Source organism: Octopus sinensis, linkage group LG14, assembly GCF_006345805.1.
Source record: "Octopus sinensis linkage group LG14, ASM634580v1, whole genome shotgun sequence".
Lineage (NCBI taxonomy): Eukaryota > Metazoa > Mollusca > Cephalopoda > Octopoda > Octopodidae > Octopus > Octopus sinensis.
The window spans coordinates 8,739,836-8,764,658 of record NC_043010.1 but is presented as its reverse complement, the minus strand read 5'-3'; the positions used below and the strand labels follow the sequence as shown (position 1 = coordinate 8,764,658).

Here is a 24,823-nt window from a genome sequence, read left to right as displayed (position 1 = left end):
TTTGCTATGATGATTCGGTGTCTGACTGAAGATTGAAGGCTTCGAATGATTTGTCTGTGTTCCGTGTTCGTCCCTTCCTGTATTTCACGTTCATTATATATAAAAACATTCATTCTTATATATATATATATATATATATATATATAGAGAGAGAGAGAGATAGATGGATAGATGTGTATGTGTAACGTAACAGTTTATTTATATATATATATATGGTCTTGATTTCTAAGAAATGTAAAAAGACTATATTACCTAAGACATTATAGTCAACTAATTTGTAAATTGAGTTAAACATATTTCACCAATTCACTGACAGAACAGAGAGTACATAAATATCCTGGCTTGGTGACTGAAGTACAATTTTTATTACTCTGACTCTACCTCCTGTTCTTCCTAAAATTCACTTTCTATACTATTTTACCAAACTTTTAAAACTCTGCACATCTTTCAACCTCATATTAGAATAACCATCAAACATATTTAAAAAAAATTTTTTCTACTAATTTATGTTTATATTCATTGAAATATATTCATGTTGAAATCATTGAGTCAAAGTGAAATAATTTTCCATACCGTTAGCCATTAAGAAGTTGATTTAACTGTGTGTCAAATGGACCAGGTCCTTATGGACTTTAAAATTTCAGTTAAAGTGCTGGTCATTCAGAAAATACTTGATAATTAGTTTTGGTCTTTTCCATCCTACTTACATTAGTATAATGTTTAATATTTCTTCATATATCAGAGAATTCAACACATCATCTATCCCATGATATGCACATCTCTTTGTCTTTCATTCTCTCCCTCTCTCCCTGAGGTATATGTGACATATGTACATATATACACACATACATACATAAATACATGCATATAGATATGTGTACATGAATACATATGTGTGTGTATATGTATATATATATAAAGTTAATCCAAACAAGAAAGCACAAAAAAACACAACACGAGGACGTGGAACAAATATAGTATTATTGGACGCTCAGGAAAGAAGGAAAGAAGGAGGGTTTAACATTTCGAGTGGAGCTCTTCGTCAGAAACATAGGAGAAGGAAAGATCCAGAGAAGGGAAGACAGAAGAAAAAAAATCGCCAACGGTACACATGCGGTCACATTTTATATATATATATATATATAATATATATATATAGAGAGAGAGAGAGAGAGAGAGAGAGAGAGAAATAGATAGATAGATATATGTATTGTATATGTACATTTATATATATGTGGATATATATATATATATATATATATATATATATATATATGTATGTATTTATACAGGATGGGTGAAAAGTAAAAGGGCATTAAAAATCGACAATAAAATCCATATTCCTTTTACAAATTTATTGAAACAAATGATCCATGTTCTTTATTACATGAGAAATGAAAGTAAATCTTCATATTTCAATGTACGTACCAGTGGTGTCAACCAGTTTCCTCAAATGACCAAGGATGGAATGAACAGCTTTCTGAAGGATGTCGTCTGGGATATCATTGAGAACCTCCTGAATCTGTGTCTCCAAGTCCTCCAGTGTGCAAGGTTTTGTCTTCTACACCTGTTTTGTGTAACCCCACAGGTAAATATCACATGGACTGATATCTGGACTTCTTGGAGGCCATTCATGAGATCTGCATTATCCTGGGAAAGTTTGGTCTAACTGCACCTGCACAGTAAGAGCTAAATGGGGTGGTGCACCATCCTGCATGAAAATCAAGTCACCAATGTTATCCCAGCCAGACACTGTGGGTCACAAGTAATTTTTCGAGCATCTGAAGATAGCAGTGTGTATTTATGGTGTCACACAGAAGATATTGGCTGATAACTCTTGTTGCCGTCATTCTGCTCCACACGGTCACTTTTGGTTGAGATTGCATCCTCTCAACCGTCATCTTTGGATCCTTATCACACAATGCTCAATAACAGCAGATGAAACCAGCAGCATGGAATACAGCCTTGCCACTCCAGAGGATCTTTTAAAATAATTCAGGCTAATCTTCATGCCAACCTAGCATTAACTCTCCATATTCCATTTTGCGGTCACAGACTTCAAGTTTTAGCTCCTGCCTGTAATGGCATTTCCACGGACAAAAACTCAATCCTTTATGCAGCACTATACTTATTGTGTGTCTTGTTAGTCCACTTTCACAAGATGCTTGACTTGCTGATTTTTGTGAGCTGTGATTAAATATTTCCTGCACTGTTGCCACATTCTCCACTGAACGGGATGTGGTTGGATGGCCACTTCTTCTTGCGTCGCTTACCGAGTCTGTGGTCGTCAGCTTTGCATGACAATTTCTTATTGTCTCTAGGCATTGTGTTGCATGCTTACCTTTCCATGCATGCCACCATCTCTGAACCAAAACAATGGAATCCCACAATTCATAGTGTGATGCTATCTTAGCTCACTCCTGAACAGTCAAGCAACTGACCATCTGGAAAATAAGACAATAAGACAATAAGAACATAAGAAGTTCTCATTAGTGTTGTCTGCTTAAAAAAATATTTTTGTCATGACTGTAGTGATACTAAAAATTCTATAACCAATTTCTAATGCCTAATTACTTTCCACGGCGGCGAGCTGGCAGAAACGTTAGCACGCCGGGCAAGATGCGTAGCCGTATTTCGTCTGCAGTTATGTTCTGGGTTCAAATTCCGCTGAAGTCGACTTAGCCTTTCATCCTTTCGGGGTCGATAAATTAAGTACCAGTTACATACTGGGGTCGATCTAATCGACTTAATCCGTTTGTCTGTCCTTGTTTGTTCCCTCTGTGTTTAGCCCCTTGTGGGTAGTAAAGAATATCTATATATATATATATATAATATATATATATATATATATATATATAATATGTATATATAATATCTTTTATCTTTTGTCTTTCACCTGTTTTAGTCATTAGACTGTGCCCATTCTGGGGCACAACCTATATATATATATATATATATATATATATATATAATGTACATATATGTGTATATAAATATATTCATGCATATATATATGTATGTGTGTGTGCATGCGTGTGTATCTTGCCCAGAGATTTAAAACTATATATCATCATCATCATATATAAATTTGTTTATGTATGTATGTATGTATATATATATATATATATATATATATATATATATAATGGTATTAGGATGTAATTTTTTCTTTTATTACACAAGTTAGTGAAAATGTACTCAAGGTATCTTGTAACTACTTATGTGTAAGGGGCTGGCTTTTCCCTCCATCACTACTCTGAGTTTCATGTTGACACATACACACATACACATATATGTATATACATTCACATGTTCTGTGTGCATGCACATGCATGTGTATATGCATGTCTATGTGTGCATATCTGTAAATATAAATAATTATTGTACGCCTTTGTACACCTAGAGGTATAATTTCATATCTCTGGAATATGTGATAGTACAGGTAGAATATAAATACATTCACACACACACACCTGTAAGTTTGTATACATATAAGTATGATTGTATGTGTTTCTGTACATAATGTATATATAGATACAGATATATAGATATATGTATATATTTGAATATAGATATATAGTCATAGAGACTTATATACACACTCGCATATATATGCATGCACACAAGTATATACATATATATATATGCACACACATTCATGCCTATTACAGCCAATAAATTTGCACTGAACATGAAACACTGAATTATATATGTGTATGTGTATAGATGTAGTGTGTGTGTGTGTGCATGCACACATGCTTGAGCACATGTGCATGTACATGGTGTGTATGTGTGTGCATGGAGTGTATGTATGTGTATATGTGTATATGTGTGTGTGTTTGTGTGTATGTGTGTATTTTAAGATATGTATACAGCTCACAACAAATTTATATTAATATATGAAAATAAAATCATTTCTATTCAATCTCAAAATTGTTCATGTTTTATTTTTGTTTTTTTTTGCTTTTTGTACTTTTCTGTTGATTTTTTTCCCTTCATGTTTGGCATTCTGCAGCAATCCTTGAGTTCCAGTTTCGCAAAAAAGACATTTTTTTCCCTTTTTGCCTAGCTATGAATGTAAAAACCAAAAATTGGTAGAATCATAAGAGTGTTGGACATAATATTTTGTGATATTCTTCCAGTTCTCTACACTCAAAATTTCCTCAAGGTCAGCTTTACCATTCAACAATTTTATATCTATAAAACACCAGTTGTAGGGCAGTGGATGTTGATCGGCAGAATTGTTATAAAAATAGTATGAGATGCTTCATAGTACATATAACTATCTCTTCTGGCATTCGGAGTTTAAATTCAACCTAGGTGTCAATAATCAGGGCTAACCTCACAAACACTAGAGCAACCTATCCAACTCACAGTTGATCATTATGGGCAAGTAACTACGGCCTATGCTGTTTTAAGGTATAAGCACACTAGTCCATGGCTCACAGACCTTATAGGCGTAGGAGACCTCATATGTTTAAGGGGTCCAATGTTAATCTATATATGCTATGTCTTGTTTACAATAACTAAATACTATAGGCCCTAGTGCAGTGCTTTGCTTTTAGGCCTATAATACTGTTATATGATACTCATAGCCTTACCTATAGTCAGTGATAGCCAAGTCAGCAACAGCATGCTGAGGCTTCCACGGATAGTAAATCAACAATGGTTTATTGGAATGGAGAGGAGAAAATATTGGCACCCAAGTTAAAATAATTTACAAATTGACATACACTCCAAATACACCATTATACTTAACCAAATCTCTTTTCGGTGTATATTACAACTTACTAAAAGATATATAGTAGTGACAGAGGCAGTATTAATACTGAAAGATAATATTTATCCCCACTCAAAAGTGGATGTTCTGTTAGAACAATCTATACTGTGGTAGTTACTGTGAGAGAAACTTTCATATAGGCTTATACTGTGAAATGCACTCTTGTTTATATCGCTTGAGAGAACATAAATTCTTACCACCTCCAGCACCAAGACTACCAGATCATGTGATTTTGATCTTCCTTGGTCTTGTCAATTATAGATGCTCGACTGCTAGAGATAGCAGCACTTCATCTCCCTGCTAGTAACATATAGAAGAACAGAGCCAGAACAGGTGTTGATGTTGCTATTAGCTAGTGAGCTTGTTAAAAAGATATCTTAGTGACTTACAAACAAAAGCAATGTAAGTTACAAGTCAACAACAGGCTAAACGTTGGTTTAGTGTATTTCTGAATGTAGGAATAACAAGGAAGTGGCTGTACCTCAATGTGGAACAAACATCTTAATTCACTTTATTCATATAGCAATTGTTATCTGCTTTACTCACCAATGTGGAGGCGCAATGGCCCGGTGGTTAGGGCAGCGGAATCGCGGTCAGAGTATCGCGGTTTCGATTCCCAGGCCAGGTGTTGTGTGTGCTTATTGAGCAAAAACACCTAAAAGCTCCACGAGGCTCCGGCAGGGGGTGGTGGCGACCCCTGTTGTACTCTTTCGCCACAACTTTCTCTCACTCTCTCTTCCTGTTTCTTGAGTAATGCTGAGATGGACTGGCATCCCGTCCAGCTGGGGGGGAACACATATGCCACAGAAACCGGGAAACTGGGCCCATGAGCCAGGCTAGGTTTGAAAAGGGAGACGTTTTTTTATCGTTACTCACCAATGTTTATACCCTTCATCTCTGTACATGAATGAAAGTTAAATGCCCATTTACACACACACTCACCCAGACATACACACACATGCACACAAATATATGCACACTCTGTACACACAAGCACATATGTGTGTGTGTGCATATTAAAATTTATTTTAAGATCAATCTTATCAAACTCAGCACATTATCCTCAGTTTTCTTACATGAAATTCTACTTACAAAATATTGTCCAAGAATTCAAATTTAAGGTATGGTAGAAAATATTTTCCCAAAGTGCCTTGCAGTATGTTCAAACCCATACACCACATAGTTGTGAAGCAAACCTCTAAACCATACAACTATTTTTGTGTCAACGAATGCGTATAAAGATTTACAAAAATAATGAATATCAGCATTTTTTTAAAGCAAATCTATAGAGACAACAAAACTTCAAAGAATACCCAAAGAATATTTTTTGATAAAAATGGAAAATTTATAAAAAGCAATACAAAAATATATGCAAAAATTCAATTTTTTTAATTTATTCTTTATTATCATTTGGTAACTTGGCATAGATAATGAAATGTTATTAATTATGGAATATTGTAAATATTTCATTAGTGATTAGCATGAGTATGTACAAACACACTCATACACACACACATATGCATCTACACACTCACACACACATACACTAACATATATTTTTCGTGTGAATTCAATTGCAAATAAATACTACCAAGCACACGCATATAAAACTTTCATGCGTATACCGATAAACACTTTTAGACCCTGGAGCCAAAGTACCTGTTCACTCACCCATATGTATAATTACACACACACACACACACACACACACAAACACATGTACAGACACACAGATCGCATGCACACACAAACACACATACACAAATATTCTCATTTGCACACACACTATCTTCATTTGAATAACTTTGACAAATTTTTACTCAAGTCTTATTTCCTCTATCTAAATGTTTTCTTTTTAAATGAAAAATGTATAAAAACAGTATAAAAGGTAAACTTTTATCATATATTATATATATATATATATTACACAAATGATATACATATATATATATTATATATATATATATATATATATTATATATATATACAGAGAGAGAGAGAGAGATACATATATTATATATATATATATATATATCACATGCATATATATATGTGTGTGTGTTTGTGTGTGAGCGTGTCTGTATGTATATGTATATAAATGTATGTATACATATACATACACACACACCATATCATATATATATATAAATACATGTATATAATGCATATACATATACATGAATACACATGTACTTACACGCATACACATATATATATATTATATTATGTCATATATATATATCCATGTATATATATCATATATATATGTATATATATATATATATATATATATTATATATATGTATGTATATATATATATATATATATATGTATATATGTATATACATATATACATATATATATATATATATATATATATAATCAAGAGATCATGAATTTATGCACCGAACCAAAGGTTATTTATCTGCACACTGAAGTCTGACTAGCAAAAAAAACAGTTTCCACTTCATAATTTAGTGATTAGTCTTAGGTTTGATATCAAGCTACAAGATCATATGTGCTAAAAAAAATTCATATGCAAATATACAAATTTGTAAATCCAGCTTCATTCCCGCTAGCATAGAAGAAATTAATGTAAAATATCATACAGGAAATTCTAACATATGGAAGGGTTTCTAGAATGAATTCTGGTGACTGGTGGATGGTAGGATCAAGAGAGTTTCGGACAAAATAAGTTCATGTTATCTTTTATTTTTTACTTGGTTCGGCCATTGGACTGCAGCCATGCTGGGGCACTGCCTTAAAGGGTTTTTAATGGACAAATTGAACCCAATACTCATGTTTTTTTTTAACGTTTTTAAGTCTGGTGCATATTCTAGTGGTCGCTCTTACTGAACTCGTAAACTACAAGCATGTGAACAAACTAACACCAGTTTTTAAGTGGCGTGTAGGTATGTGCCAAATACAAATACAAAGAGATGCATAGACATATGCACATATAAAATGTGACCTCGTGTGTACCGTCGTCGATTTTTTTTTCCTCTGTCTTCCCTTCTCTGGATCTTTCCTTCTCCTATGTTCCCAATGAAGGGCTCCGCCCAAAACGTTAAACCCTCCTTCTTTCCTTCTTTCCTGAGCGTCCAATAATACTATATTTGTTCCACGTCCTCGCGTTGTTGTGTTTTTTTTTTGTGTTTTCTTGTTTGGATTAACTTTATATACACATATATCTGAGTGAGTGTGTATATATTATATATATATATATATATATAAATTGGGGTAAAATATGAAAAATCAGCGAAATGCTTTCGTTGATTTTTTATATTTTACCCTTACATTTACACATGTATTTTATATTTTCTTTTCGTAACATATTTCTACTATATATATATATATATATATATATATATATATAGAGAGAGAGAGAGAGAGAGAGAAAATATGCCACATGGCATTAAAAAAGGCATCCAGTCATAGAAACCATGCCAAAATTGACAGGGAGCCTGAATAGCCCTTCAGCTGGTCAGCTCCTGTCAAATCATTCAATCCATAGCATGGAAAAAAGATGTTAAATAACGATGATGATATAGATAGATAGATAAATACATACATACTTATATACATTTCATACATACATACATGCATACATTAACAAAGGTGTATACGATTCTAAAAGTTTTAAATACCTCAATAGGTATTCTGCTCAATACCTATTTCTTTATTACCCACAAGGGGCTAAACACAGAGGGGATAAACAAGCACAGACATAGGTATTAAGTCGATTACATCAACCAGTGCATAACTGGTACTTGATTTATCGACCCCGAAAGGATGAAAGGCAAAGTCGACCTCGGCGGAATTTGAACTCACAACGTAACGACAGGATTCTAGGAGATAATGATTTGGAACATTTTAAAACTTGAAACCAATGAGTTTTTTTAAAGTTTAACATAGTCAAAATTATGAAAATTGGGTATAGTCTCAATGTTTTTAAAGTAGTGAGTCAAAATTATGAAATTTACTTCTAGTTGCAATGTTTTTTAAAGTAGTGAAATTGTGACATAAACTATTTTTTGTTAGACCTCTTTGCTTATTTTTGTTTCTCTTCTTTTCTTTACAAGTTATGAAATAATGAAAATATTCAGGGCTTGAATAAAAATAGATAACCAAAAATTTTAAAAGAAATAAAGAAAGAAATATTGGTGTGGCATCTCTAGATATTAATGATATTGGCAGATTTTTTGATCAATTATTGTAGCTACAGAATTTCCTAAACAATATTGATGATATTTCAGTGTTTTTGTATAAATTCGATTATTCCACAATATTTCATTGACAAGCAGAAGAGTTAACAAGAATTTGCAAAGCAATACCAACTTTCTTAACTAATGCAATATAAAATGAAAAAAAGAAGAACAGAACACAACCAAAAGCCTTATAAATAATAATAATCACATTTCATGTACTAAAATTGGGCATTAATAAAGTGATGTTAGCCACACTTAATAAGATTAGACAGATGTGAAAAAAAAAACTTGTTTAGCATCTAAATGGAGGCTGCAAAATAAAATGATGTTGATGTTGACGATGATGATGATGAAAATGAAAATAATAATGATAATGATAATGATAATAGTAATGGTGGTGATGATGATGATGATGATAACAATTGCCCTGATTCAGTACCAGACAGTGGCTCTCATAGCTTCTGATCTTAACTGATTGGAAGTCTTAGGATGTACGTGTTTTGTCTTGGTATAATAGATGGGCTACAGCAAATATTCTGCTCAATACCTATTTCTTTACTACCCACAAGGGGCTAAACACAGAGGGGACAAACAAGCACAGACATAGGTATTAAGTCGATTACATCAACCCAGTGCATAACTGGTACTTAATTTATCGACCCCGAAGGGATGAAAGGCAAAGTCGACCTCGGCGGAATTTGAACTCACAACGTAACGACAGACGAAATACGGCTCCGCATTTCGCCCGGCGTGCTAACGTTTCTGCCAGCTCGCCGCCATAGATTTGCTACTCAGTTGTTTGTTCTTAACTAGTTGAGCATGTTCCTTGGTGGCTGATGATATGTGCATCTCTGTTCATGAGGGCAGAGGTAGTTGGATGGAGCCTCATAGGCATGTGTTGAGAGGAATTCTTTGGGGTTTGAATAACTCACCTCTGGAAACATGGGTATTTCCTTCAACATTCTTAAAAAACCCTTATTCAAGGATCTTTTGAGCTGGATGGGCTATTCAGACAGAAGAAAATTCTAACTGGGCCATACCTGCAAGGTCATGTGCTGCTTATTTTGATATGGGATCACCATGTCGTGGACACATGGTTATGATGCATGTACCAGGTGTACCCTTATCCGATGGATAACCATGATGGGTATACTGGGCTTCATATATTTTACCTCCAGTGCCATTTTGATGGCATGCAATGCTCTCTCATTTAATAATAATAATAATAATAATAATAATAATAATAATAATAATAATATAATAACAACAACAATAACAATAACAATAATCATCATCATTCTCATCATCATCATCATCATCATCATCATCATCATCATCATCATCATCATCATCATAATAATAATAATGATAATAATAATAAGTCATAAATGTGAATTTGATATATATGAATCATATTTATTTTTTTATATATCTTGGGCTTGTAGCTCAGAAATTCTTTCACAGCAAGACCAAACTTCCAGAAATTTTTGAACACAGTGAAATTCAAACAAGCCACCATGCATCATTTTTCTGAAGAACTGGATTCAGTTTCCTGTGGTAAGAATTGCATTTTTATATTTAAAAATTTTAATTGTTCTTTTTTTATACATCAGCTCTGATAGATTTTCTCCTATATTTTACTTCCTTCAACCTCTTTTTCACTTACTACTTCTCACCCTTATATAAGGTAAGGTAACCATGTATCTCCCCTACAGAAAACCCCATGTACAAGTTCCTCTGTCACACTTTAGCCTCCTGTCACTTGGACTAAGGGCACCTCCACCTTTCAAATATTCCTCAAACACAAACTTAGGAGCTTTTTATCGTTTCCCTGTTTTTTTTTGGGGGGGGGGGGTTCTGTCTTGCAACTTACTAGTGCTAGTGGCATGTAAAAAGCACCCCATGTCCCCAGTTAAGTAGTTGGCATCAGAAAAGGTATCCAACCATAGAAACCATGCCAAAGCCAGCATTGGAGCATGACATTGCCCTAGGGCTCACCAGACCCTGACAAACCAATCTATGCCAGCATGGGGAATAGACATTAAATGACAATGATGACAATGGCAATGATGATATTGATAGTGATGATGTTGATGACGACAATGATGACAATGATGATGTCAACAACAACAACAACAATGATGATGATGATGATGATGATTAAAAGCAAACTACAAGTTATTTTCATCCTTATTATTTTATTTTAAATATTAATTTATTCTTTTAGTTCTAAATAGGTATTGCAGTGTGTATTATTTTTAAATAAAAGATATAAATTACTTTTTGTCAAAATTACCTACCTAGAATTCAACTTTCTATGTCTTCTATATTCAAAGACAATCTCTATTTTAGAAAACAGAGAATTTCTTTTACTCTATCTACCTTTGTTTAGTCGTTAGATAACTAAACTCGCAAGATCTAAAACTAGATTACATGCAGTGATTAAAGATTACGACAAAGCCTTTTAAAGGCTAATGTAATATAACTACGATTATTTAAATAATCCGATAAAACAAAATTTTGTTTCTTGTTATAGATGGATTAAAATAGAAATAAAAGGAAGAGAAAATAACAAATAGAATTCATTCCCCTAATGACTTATTTGCTTAAGGAGAAGGAAATAATGGATAAGCTTAGAAATACTCACTGAGCTTTTCACTAGAGCTAAATGCTACATTGAAATATATATATAAGTGATTTGCAAACAGAGAAATTCTTTTGCTAAAGATAATTACTTACAATATATTCATTATTCCAACCAGAATGTTTGATATGAAAGCTCATACTTCATTCTGTATAGTTCAGCTACATTTATCAAACTTTCTATTGATATCAGCAGACAGAAAATCACATTATATATATTTACTTATTTATTGGATTTTCATATCGTTTTGATTATTCTTTCTTTAGTTTGTTTCGTTTTTTGCTGAATAAATAAATAAATAAATAAATAAATAAATAAATAAAAACTACTCATGATATTTCCAAGTTAATACTTCGAGAAAAATCATGAGTAGTTTTGTTTTTTTCTTTTATTGCTTTACTGGTGACAGTCATTTGACTCTGGCCATGCCTGGGCATCGGCTTTGAGGATTTTAGCCGACTGCTTTCACCACAAAGCCTTTTGCAGTCTTGTTCTTATTTCATTGAACCATTTACAGTATATAAATGGACACAGCAGAAACAGCAACATCCTTCTCATCATCATCATCATCATTCTCATCATTGTCATCATCATCAAAATTTTAATTTTGCTATCATCATTGCCATCATCTTCATCATTGTCATTGTTATCATCATCTTAGTTGTTATCATCATTTATGTCATCATCATCATCATCAGCAGCAGCATCATTGTCATTGTCATCTCCATCATCATCATCATCATTGCCATCATCATCATAATAGATATCCTCATCATCATCATCATGTCTTTGATGTCCACTTTTTCATGCTTCCAAGGGTCAGGTGTAACCTTTTTGCAAAAAGTTCTCTAAGGTTAGAAGCTCTCCCTGTTGAACAAACCTGCATCTGATTCCAAACAAAGTAACATATCCCCTAGAACTTCAAACAATGAAGAGATCAAAGGCTGGATATGTTTTCCTGAAAAATGGCAAACAAATGACACCATCTGTATGAATGATGTCAATGTTTACAATCAAAACACAAGTGTCAAGAGATGTAAAAGACCCAACACACATATTCACTTCCACACACACACACATACATAAATGTATGTATGTATATATGTATACATGTTTGTATGTAATTGTATATGTATGTATATATGCATTTATGCAACAGGCCCTTTCCAGTCACCTTCAAGTAAAAATTCACTCATAAGACATTGATTGGCAGTGGGATCGAACCAGAAACCACTTGGTTGTGAAGTGAACTTTTTAACTGCCTGACTCTCTGTAGCCATGAGCATGTGGTTAAGAAGTTTGCTTTGAAACCATGCAGTAAAGAGTTTGTTCTCACTGTGTAGACAATATGTATGCATGTATGTTAGTTAGTTAATTTTTTGGCTCAAAAAGCAAAAAGCAAGGCCATGTAGGGGGACATGGAGTTATGTACAGGGTAGTGTTCATGTAAAGAGTTCAGGCCACTTGTGGTCAAGGGAGACTTTGAACCGAGCGGTCGTCGGCATATTTGCATTCTGCACCTTAGACCAAAATCCATGATGTCATCTTGATATTCCCAGTAAATATATGATCCTGTTGGTCTGTGCTTTTTGACATGTGAGCTAAAAAGATGAAAGGCCCAGTCTTAAAAATCAGGTTAAGGTTAGCAACAGGAAGGGCATCCAATTGTAGAATAATGCCTCAACAAACTAACAAATTTATATCCAGCTCCTGCTAGCATATATATATATATAGGTGCAGGAGTGGCTGTGTGGTAAGTAGCTTGCTAACCAACCACATGGTTCAGGGTTCAATCCCACTGCGTGGCATCTTGGGCAAGGGTCTTCTGCTATAGCCCTGGGCCAGCCTTGTGAGTGGATTTGGTAGACGGAAACTGAAAGAAGCCTGTCGTATATATATATATATATGTGTGTGTGTTTGTGTGTCTGTGTTCGTCCCCCTAGCATTGCTTGACAACCGATGCTGGTGTGTTTACGTCCCTGTAACTTAGCGGTTCGGCAAAAGAGACCGATAGAATAAGTACTGGGCTTACAAAGTCCCGGGGTTGATTTGCTCGACTAAAGGCGGTGCTCCAGCATGGCCGCAGTCAACTGACTGAAACAAGTAAAAGAGTAAAAGAGTAAAAGGGTATATATACATACACATATACATAAGCATGTATGTGTAACCATATGAGTGTGTATGCATGGACGTGCAGTAAATAGACAGATAATTACTCATATATGCACATACTCCAATGCAGACAAGTGTTTGACTGTGCATCTCTTTACATCAAGAAAGGTAACTTAGCCGTTTGAGGAACAGAGATTGATAAAATAAAGACCAGACTAATAAGTGCTGCAATCAATTAAACACTTGAAAGCAATATTCTATCACGAAAGCAGCAAAAGATTATCGACTCAACACATCATGTAAACACACACACACACACACACACACATGTGCACACACACACACATGTGCACACACACACACAAACACACACACAGAAATACACACACACAGAAATACACACACAGCACACACACACACACACACAGCACACACACACACACAGCACACACACACACACAAGCACACACACATAAACACACACACAGAAACACATACACGGCACACACACAGAAACACACACAAACATACACACACACACACACACAAACATACACACACAGCACACACACACACACACAGCACACACACACAAGCACACACACATAAACACACACACAGAAACACATACACGGCACACACACAGAAACACACACAAACATACACACACATAAACACACACAGAAACACACACAGCACACACAGCACACACACACACACATACACACACATAAACACACATAAATACACACACACACACACAAACATACACGCACATAAGCACAAACATACACACACATAAACACACACACACTGACATACACACACATAAACACACACACACTGACATACACACACATAAACACACACACACTGACATACACACACATAAACACACACACACTGACATACACACACATAAATATACACACAGAAACACACACACACAAACATACACACACATAAACACACACATAAATACACACAAATACACGCACACTAACAATCACAAGATGATCAATGTTTGAGCAATGTCTTTTTGTTTTAATTGCAACATTTATTAATGTGGTTATTAACTTGGCAATCCTCATTACTCTCCTTTTTACTCTCCTTTTACTCTCCTTTTTACTGGAAAACTGGATCCTAGTTGTCTTTTGTGCGTAGCCAGTTTAATGTAAACTGTTTTGTATGGATGATCGATTGATTGATATTATTCATAGTTCCATACGGAAGACACGTCCAGTTAAGAAAAGATAAGGGTTTTCATTTTTGAGCTTCAATGCTCTGAGTACAGGTGCATTGAAATATGACACCTTGGCACTTAGGACAAGTGTCTTCTACCATAGCCTGGAGCAGACTAATGTTTTTTGAGTGAATTTAGAATAGGGAATCAGTGAGGGACTCCATCATGTATGTGAGTGTGTGTGTGCGCAGGAGTGGCTGTGTGGTAAGTAGCTTGCCTACCAACCACATGGTTCTGGGTTCAGTCCCACTGCATGGCATCTTGGGCAAGTGTCTTCTGCTATAGCCTCGGGCCGACCAATGCCTTGTGAGTGGATTTGGTAGACGGAAACTGAAAGAAGCCTGTCGTATATATGTATATATATGTATGTATGTGTATGTACATGTCTGTGTGTCTGTGTTTGTCCCCCTAGCATTGCTTGACAACCGATGCTGGTGTGTTTACGTCCTCGTCACTTAGTGGTTCGGCAAAAGAGACCGATAGAATAAGTACTGGGCTTACAAAGAATAAGTCCCGGGATCGATTTGATCGACTAAAGGCGGTGCTCCAGCATGGCCGCAATCAAATGACTGAAACAAGTAAAAAAAAAAAGGAAAAAAAGAGTGTGCCTGTGTCTGTGTGTGTGCACATGTGCCTTTGTGTTTGACAATTAGAGTTGCTTTGTTTAAGATAAACAAGTTAAGACCCCACCCACCACCCCGGTCTGGTCATGAATGACCATGGGATTGCATGGAGGCACAATCCAGGAAAGGTTGTTAGGGAAGTCTGGCAGTCACCCATGCTTACCAGCCTCCCCTTTCTGTGCCACTGACAAAGGCTGACACAGCTTGACACCAGTGGCATCGCAACTCATGTGTCTACAGCTGAGTGAACCGGAGCAATGTGAAATAATGTATCTTGGGCAAGAATAATGTGAAATAAAGTGCCTTGCTCAAGAACGCAACACACAGCCCAGTCCAGGAATCGAAAGCACTACCTCATGATTGTGAGCCTGCACCTTCACCTTTGTTTACATCCTCAAAATTTAGTAGTTCAGTAAAAGTGTGACTAATAGAATAACTGTTAAGGTTGATTTATTCAACAAAACCATTCAAGGTAGTGCCCCAGCATGGCCGTAGTCATATGACTGACATAAATAGAAGATAAAAAAATACACTGTCCACCAGGCAGGGAATTGGTAGAGTTATTAAAATGTTAGATAAAATCCCTTGTATTATTTGTTTTGGATCTCTACTCTCTGAGTTTAAATTCTGTCTTGCATTTTATCACTTTGAGATCAATGAATGAAGTACCCCTCGAGAACTGGGGGGTCATTCTTCTGTCTGTCTGTCTGTCTGTCTCTCTTTCTTTCTGATTTAATTTAATTGTCCAGTGAGAAGAGTTGTAGGAGGCTGTTCAGAATGTCCCTTTCTCCAGAAATGGTGAATTGTTGAAGAAGCTATCAACAATTTCTCACTAATAGAATAACAATGTTGCAAGAACTTTCTTTTGCTTTCTCTGGCTGTCAGTCTCTCTCCCTCTCTCTCTCTTTCTCTCTCTCTTTCTCCCTCCCCCTCTCTCTCTCTCTCTCTCTCTCTACATGTGTAAGTCTATTTCTCTTTTTGTGTCAAAAGAGACTGAAAGTGTCTACCTCAATTGTGTTGAAGTAATGTATTGCAATGACTCTCTCTCTCTCTCTCCCTCTCTCAATCTCTCTCTTTCTCTTTCTCTCTTTCTCTTTCTCTCTTTCTCTTTTCCTCTCTCTCTCTCTCTCTCTCTCTCTCTATGTACATGCATATGTGTTTGCCTGTGGTGTCAAACAGTACAGTTGCCAAAACAGGTTCAAAATCTTGTCAGCCATGCTAAATATCCAAGCATCCAAATTGCTGTACCCAATTGTTTCATTCTACCCATATAATTGATCGGTCAGAGGATTTAATTTATTTTTGACCATCCCCAGTGAAACAATATATTTTGCTGCACTGAAGGAATAAATAATGAAATTGTTGTTTGAACCCAGGTAAATCCTCTTACAACACACTTCTAGTCAAAGATGTGTATCAACTTCAGTAGTCTTGGAGGTCCTGTAAATTTTGTGGGCTCTGCCTCTGCTTCTGTGCTCAACAAGTAAAAAAAAAAAGATATATAAGCTATGACCACCTCGTATGAGAAGGCAGAGTTTCTACGGTCAATACATTTACATTATTCAATATTTTTAAATGACATATTAGAAGGTTTTCTTTTGTTGTTTTTTTTCATCATGAAGTCATTTGTCAACACATTCCAACTTGTGGCCCCTAAATATCTGTTTCCTTTCTTTGCATTTTCAGATGCTACTAAAATAACCTCAGCTTCTCAGAGCTGGCTGGTCTTGTGCCACCTTCACTCAAGCATTATCAATTCATCTTTCATTTTCTTATCATTCTTCAAGTTGCACTGAAGACAAATGTCTGAAGCCCCATCCTGACCATGAAACCACAACCTTTTCCTTCAGGATGTTGGCCATCTGGAGTGCCATCCCAGCATGTCTTTCCTGCAGCCATCAACTGTTAACCAGCTTAAGCAGAATGTTAATGGCTTCACTTTCATCAGTCTAAGGCCCGTGAAATGCCTGAACCAACCCCTTCCTCTAGATACAACAAATAAAGATGTTTAGAAAGTGTTAAGGTGTGATTTGAGAGAGATTTCACTGCTATATTGAAAGGGCTGAATGGAAGTAGTGAGTGATTCTATGGAAAGGGTGGGTAAGTAATAAATGTTTCTGTTGTGAGTGAAAAGTAAAAGATGTTGTTATTATGAAGGTGGAGTAAAGAGTATTGCTGAAAAAAACCCCCAAAAATGATAAAGAAATGAATGTATCTGTAGGGAGAGTGAAGTAAAATTGCATCCTCCCACGAATAATGTAAATACTTAGTTTATTGAGTGAGAGAGGATTTCAATATGGGAAGATCAAACTTGTCTGAAATAGTTATCTGATTATCTGGAATTTTTTTTATCTGATGTAGACCAGCAATTCTCTTTTATATCTCTCATCAGTACAATGCTATAAAAATTCGGCTAAACTCCACCTCCTTGCAATCATCTAAGACTTTGGAAATATTTACATTTTTTTTTTATTTTGTTACTGAAAATGATGAGTTAGTTCAGTGCTCCATTTTAGTTAGTAGAGCAAAAAAAGTTTAGTACCTTACCTAGGTAGTGGTGTGTTTTTTTAAGTTTAATTTCATTACTAACTCAGATAAAGAAGTACAATATCCATTACCCACTTCTTGGCATCAGGAGCTCATTGGAGGAAGCGAAGTTACCCTCAGACCAGCAAACCTTGCCTGATTGACTTCAACACTGGATGTTAAAAGTGGCCAAAGTCTAGGTGGTGGCGTTAAACCCAGAGACAGATGACATGTATCCATTCAAGAACAGCAACAGTCACACATGCAACCTTTCACATAGTTTCTCTCAAGCAAATTTCACTCACATGTTTTTTTTTTGTTTTTTTTTTTTTCTTGAACCAAATCATAGCATAATACTCTTTTTCTGGGTTCAGCACTGTAGGATCAAATGCTCAATGATGTTGTTATGAAGCTAACTTCTGAACTGTACAGTAGCCATTCTTGCTCCCATGAGATGGTACCAGTGATATTTCACTAGCATGTGATTACAAAAGATATGGATTTCTATGATTCATCAAGTGTTTGACTACTTACAAGTTATATTTTCTTGGAGAAAATAAAAATTTGAAGAAATGCTAACAATAAACCTATTAAACATTTTATGGCATTTTCAAAATTATATTTATTTATTTAAAAAGAATATTCTTTTGTAAAAGAATAACAATAACTGCTTCAATATCCAAGATCATTTTATCTCTGAATTTAAGTTTGATTTACAGCAAGAACAGAATTTCACAACCAGATGTTAAAGAAGCAGCCATTTCATAAGAAATATTTTCTTTTAACTTGTGTTTATTGGCTGTTTTCATTATATGAGAACTTAGGGAATTGTCTCATCAAGAAATAAAATCTATAAAAATGACAATTATAATGACAATTATAATTTATCTGATGTTACAATTCCATTTACATTATTTAAAGTTGGAAAACTCGGTCTGCAAAGCTGACATTGCTAATGATTCTGAGAGAACCATGAACATCACAAAGTCACAATTCTCCACAGACTTCGTGTTTATATAATAAAATATTATTAAATTTTGATGCTTTATCAGAAAAGTTCATGCTGTTTTTTGTTTGTTTGTTTGTTTTTTCTTCTTTTTAATTTTAATTAAACAAAATTTACATAATATGTGACCAGGCATTATATTTCTTCAAGGACTCAGAAATGAGATAATCGGCACAGAGACGTTTATTCATCCCTCTTGCTGGTGAAATACAGTCAATTTCTTGACCTTTCGTGCTCGGAGTTATTCATCATTGCATCAGTACTTCTCCCATTTTCAGAAATGAAGTAGTGAGTCTTGCTTAAAAATGTTTATTCTAAGAGTATTAACAACATAATTTAAATGAAATACTTCCACTGGGAACTGAAACTGAATTTCAAACTATATTTGTCGGAAGATCATCTTCTAATCTGTAATACTCATGGCTATAATTCAAAAGCAGCAGAAATTTAACAAAAGCTGTTACTCTGAGTTTCACGTTCCAACAAAACAGTCTGACGAACGGGAACGTGAAACTCCAAGTAACAGCTTTTGTTAAATTTCTGCTGCTCTTAAATAAAGCATATTACTCTACCTCTGGTATTTGAGTACTCTTTTTTCCACCTTGTTTCACATTTATGTGTTTACTCCGGTATACTCATGGCTATAAAGATTAAATACACTAAAAAATATACCTGCATTTAATGTAGATAAAAAAAATAAATATAGTTGTCACTTACAACTGAGTATGATCTGGTTATACATACTATGGTCTTGTTAATTGTTTTTAAATACTTATGTAATCACTAGCAGATATAGGCATCATCTAGGACCCTCTCACTTCTTAACCTAGTGAGGAAGAAGCAGTTTGTGAGAGAAATTGTTGCACCAGTATTAAGCTGGTATTAAGCTGGAAAAGGTGGTGAGCTGGCAGAAACGTTAGCACGCCGGGTGAAATGCTTAGCGGTATTTCGTCTGCCGTCACATTCTGAGTTCAAATTCCGCCGAGGTTGACTTTGCCTTTCATCCTTTCAGGGTCGATTAAATAAGTACCAATTACGCACTGGGGTCGATATAATCGACTGAATCCCTTTGTCTGTCCTCTGTGTTTAGCCCCTTGTGTGCAGTAAAGAAATAAGTATTAAGCTGGTACACAATTTCAGCTGAGTAGAATGGAGTGCCATAAAATGAAATGTTTTTCTCGGATACCTCGAAAAGCCCAGTCCAGGAATTGATAGAATAAAATGATTGGGAATAACTGTCTGGGTTCAGATGAATTGGCATGGATGACTGGACACACAACTTTTTAGTACCAGAGACAAACACACACACACATGATTACACAAGCAGAAATATACATATACAGAGGGAAGTACTTTAGAGACAGAAAGGAAGAGAAGGTGACATTACAGTTTATTAACTGAACACAATTGACATAAACACTTTTCTTTTTCATGGACATAAACATAATATGTGACCAGGCATTACATTTCTCCAAGGACTCTTGGCCGATGCTAGAGCCCCCCTCCCCTGGCACCTGTGCAGGTGGCACGTAAAAAGCACCCACTACACTCACGGAGTGGTTGACGTTAGGAAGGGCATCCAGCTGTAGAAACACTGCCAGATCAGACTGGAGCCTGGTGCAGCCTCCTAGCTTTCCAGACCCCGATCGAACCGTCCAACCCGTGCTAGCACGGAAAACGGATGTTAAACGATGATGATGATGATGATGATGATGAAACACAAATACAGATGGACAGAAACAGAAAGGGACAAAGGGATCGCAGGGTAGGGAGAAAACAAGAGAAACAGAGAAACATCTATTGTCAAATAAGTCAGTGTCAAGTTAACGATGCCAAGTAAGTGACACCCAAACAGTTGTGACAAAATGTTTCATACCCAGAATTTGAAACCCTGACCTTATGATCCTGACACCCTAAAAACTAGACAACAACCCTTTAATGTGAATGGAAGCACTCTGTCGGTTACGACGACGAGGGTTCCGGTTGATCCGATCAATGGAACAGCCTGCTCGTGAAATTAATGTGTAAGTGGCTGAGCACTCCACAGACACGTGTACCCTTAACGTAGTTCTCGAGGATATTCAGCGTGACACAGAGAGTGACAAGGCCGGCCCTTTGAAATACAGGTACAACAGAAACAGGAAGTAAGAGTGAGAGAAAGTTGTGGTGAAAGAGTACAGCAGGGATCACCACCATCCCCTGCTGGAGCCTCGTGGAGCTTTTAGGTGTTTTCGCTCAATAAACACTCACAACGCCTGGTCTGGGAATCAAAACCACGATCCTACGACCGCGAGTCCGCTGCCCTAACCACTGGGCCATTGCGCCTAAACCTTTAATGTGAATACTATGCTGAACAAAAGAAAGCAGAAGTTGTTAATGTTGAAAGTAAGATGGAAGCAGTAATCAAGAAATACAAATATATTCACCAAGATCATATTAAAATTCATGTGAGTTGCTAATGTTTACAACTATATCATAGACCTAAATTTTCCCCAAAACTGAATTTTGCCTATATCATTATTTTCATATCCAGAGAAAAGTCTTAGATATTCAAGGCTAGCTTGATTCCATGGATGATATAAAGTAAACAAATATTTTATCAAGGCTTGTTTTTTTTTCCAAGATTATATACAATAAAACTGAAAAACTGATTACAGTGGTTAACTGTACAAATAGAGTGTCTATATAAGGTTATCTTCCATTTACAATTCAAGTTTGTTCAGAACAATATTGCCAATTCTAAAATCATATCTAAATATTTTTATATCTCCTGGCTTTTCTAATGGAAAAGAATAATAGAGAATGTACAAATCTATCCAAACTTGAGGTCATTTTCCAGCAATTTTAACATTTTTTTTTTCCTTTTTATTATTCTTATTTTATATGTAGCGAATCAGGTTTGCCATTTACAATTGGATAGTAATAACATAGTTAATACTAGAGTAAGATGTCTGTGGAGAAGTAAACATCATTTATTCAGGCCATACACATTGAATTCATCCAAAAGATTTCTATCAGGAATCAAATTATCATTTTCAACACCACAATCAGCATAAAAAAGCATCAATTATTCTATACAGTGTTATATTGTGGACATTTCAGGGAACATAAAGTAAAAGAACAAAAACAAAAAAAAAAAATAGAAAAAATTGTTATAATGTTATAAAAAAAAATTAACATTTCATTATTCTTCTATAAAAATTCCAAAGATGTCTGCTTTCAATGTTCATTGAAAGTCAATTAAAGGAATATATAAGAAGATTATGGAAGTGAATACTGAAAGAAGTACAATGGAGATAGATATTTAGCTTGCATTCTTTCTCTCATTGAATTTTGTTACATAGAATTCAGCTGCATCTATTCAGTGTTTAATTATATTAATGTACAATCACATTTTCTAATTAGTTGATATTATTTATAAAAGTATAAAAAATATTGGAATAAAAAATCAAAAAAAATCTTCATATTTAATTTATAAAAAAAAAATTGAAAACAATAAAAGAAGAGAACGTATGAATAATTTTACAAATTAACAGAGTGAGATTAATAAATAAATAAATAAATGAATAAAAGAAAATTTTAAAAATCAATACACCACATATATATGAATATGTTTCTTTTTTTTTTTTTCTCATTTGTTATTGAATATTGATTTTGGAGTAGGAATCTTTATTTCATAAAACATTACTTATAGAAATAAAACCGTTTATTCAGTGTGTTAATATTCTGCTGTATTCAAGGAAGAATTTTCCCCATTTTGCTGCCAATGTTGGACTTACTTTACAGACCTGTCCACATTGTGAAGATTTTAAAAGCTTGAATAATTCTTATCTTGTGACACTCACTATAACTTCTGTTTAAAACAATATATAAACATATATATATAAACACACACACACATATATATATATATATATATATATATATTTGAAAAATAAAAAGTGAAAAGAAAAAGAAACAATAAATATATATTTCATTTAGATATTTCATTTATTTAGCTTCTTTATTGTTTTATATTGAAATATTTTTAGATCTTATTTTCTTGAATTTATTCTTATAGATACATTTTTTTTTTTTTAAATTTCAATTTAAAGGGAAAACAATATTGTGACTACAATGTATGAAAGAGTAAGAAAGAAGAAAGAAGAAAGGAAAAGCATATTTTAGGTTCTAATTACTATTGAAACAAACATAATTTGAGAGAAATTGATGTGAAGAGCTCTCCTACAAAAAAAACCCCCCAAAAAACAACCAATAAAGCACATGTTATCATTATCATTTTAATCATCATCATCATCGTCATCATCGTCGTCATCATTGTTACTACTGATGTTGCCTTCACCATCTTTGCCATCGCCCATCATTGCTGCCATTGGCATCGGCGCCATCGTAGCCACCTTCATCATCGTTGCCATAGTTGTTGCTGCCATTGTCATGGGCACTGTCATTATCGTTGTCATCATTGCCTTCATTGTCAGCATCATCGTCACCATCTTTGTTGTTGCTACCATCATCATCATCAACATCATTACCGTCATCTACATTTTATGTCTGCTTTCCACACTGGTTTGATTTGGTCAAATCTTCACTGTCTAACTCAGGTTTTATTTGCAGCTCTTGCACTTTTAGATGCATCAAATATGCACACTTCCCTATTATATTTCATTTCACTTGCTTGATACCCTAACACAGACTATTTTATTGAGTGTACTAGGAGCATTCTATTGTGTTGCCAACATTAGAGAAGTTGCCATGTCCTCAAATGACAAACCAATGTGTCTTTTTAGATCTATGTTAGTGGCAATCACTTTACAGTATATATTGGATGCGTTTTATTGTGGCAACAGCACTAGTGAGGTTGCCTCGTCCTCTGTTACACAAAAGAGTCTCCTCACCATTGTATATTGTTTCTGGTCAGGGCAACATCACTAATAGAGTAGGCAGAAGAGATGATGACTGCAAAAGATGAATCAAAGTGGGAAAATGAAAGTAAAAGTGAACGTGAGGTGGGAAGACAGAGTGAGCTGGCTGACAGTGTTGAAGGAAAGAGAAACAGGAAAGATAGCACTAAGTGTATTGTTTTATCTATGTGTGTGTCATACATGTATGTATGTGAGTGTATGTATGTGTGTGTGTGTCTGTGTGTGTGTGCATGTGAGTATACATATGTAGAAATGGTGTACTCTGGATGAATATGGTGACATAATCCAATGGTACAGAGAGATCGATCTACGAGGTACTCCAAAACAGTTGGAAGGACAATGGTGGAGGGGGGGAACATATGTATGCATATATATATACATACATACATACAAATATGTGTATGTGTGTGTGTGTACATGTATTGCTGTCACACCCCTATCCTCTCAAGTGCTAGTACCACAATAAAATACATCAAATGGATTCTGTAAACTGGTTGGTGTTAAGTAGAGCTACCAGGTGTAGAAACAGCATGAAAAGGGAAACTTATGGGTGAGATGAGATCCTCCAGCCCATCTAGAAGTGCAGCAATGGCCCATACCAATTATGCCAACATGGAAGTAGATGTAAAAGGAAGTTTGTGATGATGATGTTTGTGATGATGATATATGCAAATATATGTGCACACAAACATATATAAATACATATATATACTCTTTTACTCTTTTACTTGTTTCAGTCCTGCGGCCATGCTGGAGCAC

At 35.0% G+C, this 24,823-nt stretch overlaps 1 protein-coding gene across 1 annotated transcript in view; it reads left to right on the top strand.

Moving 5' to 3' along the window:
- Positions 1-19,187, top strand: part of LOC115218975 (putative protocadherin beta-18) — a 226,884-nt gene extending 207,697 nt beyond the window's left edge. The window contains exons 4-5 of the mRNA XM_036508580.1: positions 10,431-10,545; positions 17,297-19,187. Coding sequence (XP_036364473.1) covers positions 10,431-10,522 — 92 coding nt within the window. The 3' untranslated portion in view covers positions 10,523-10,545; positions 17,297-19,187. The remainder of the gene's footprint in view (positions 1-10,430; positions 10,546-17,296) is intronic.
- Positions 19,188-24,823: the final 5,636 nt, after the last annotated feature.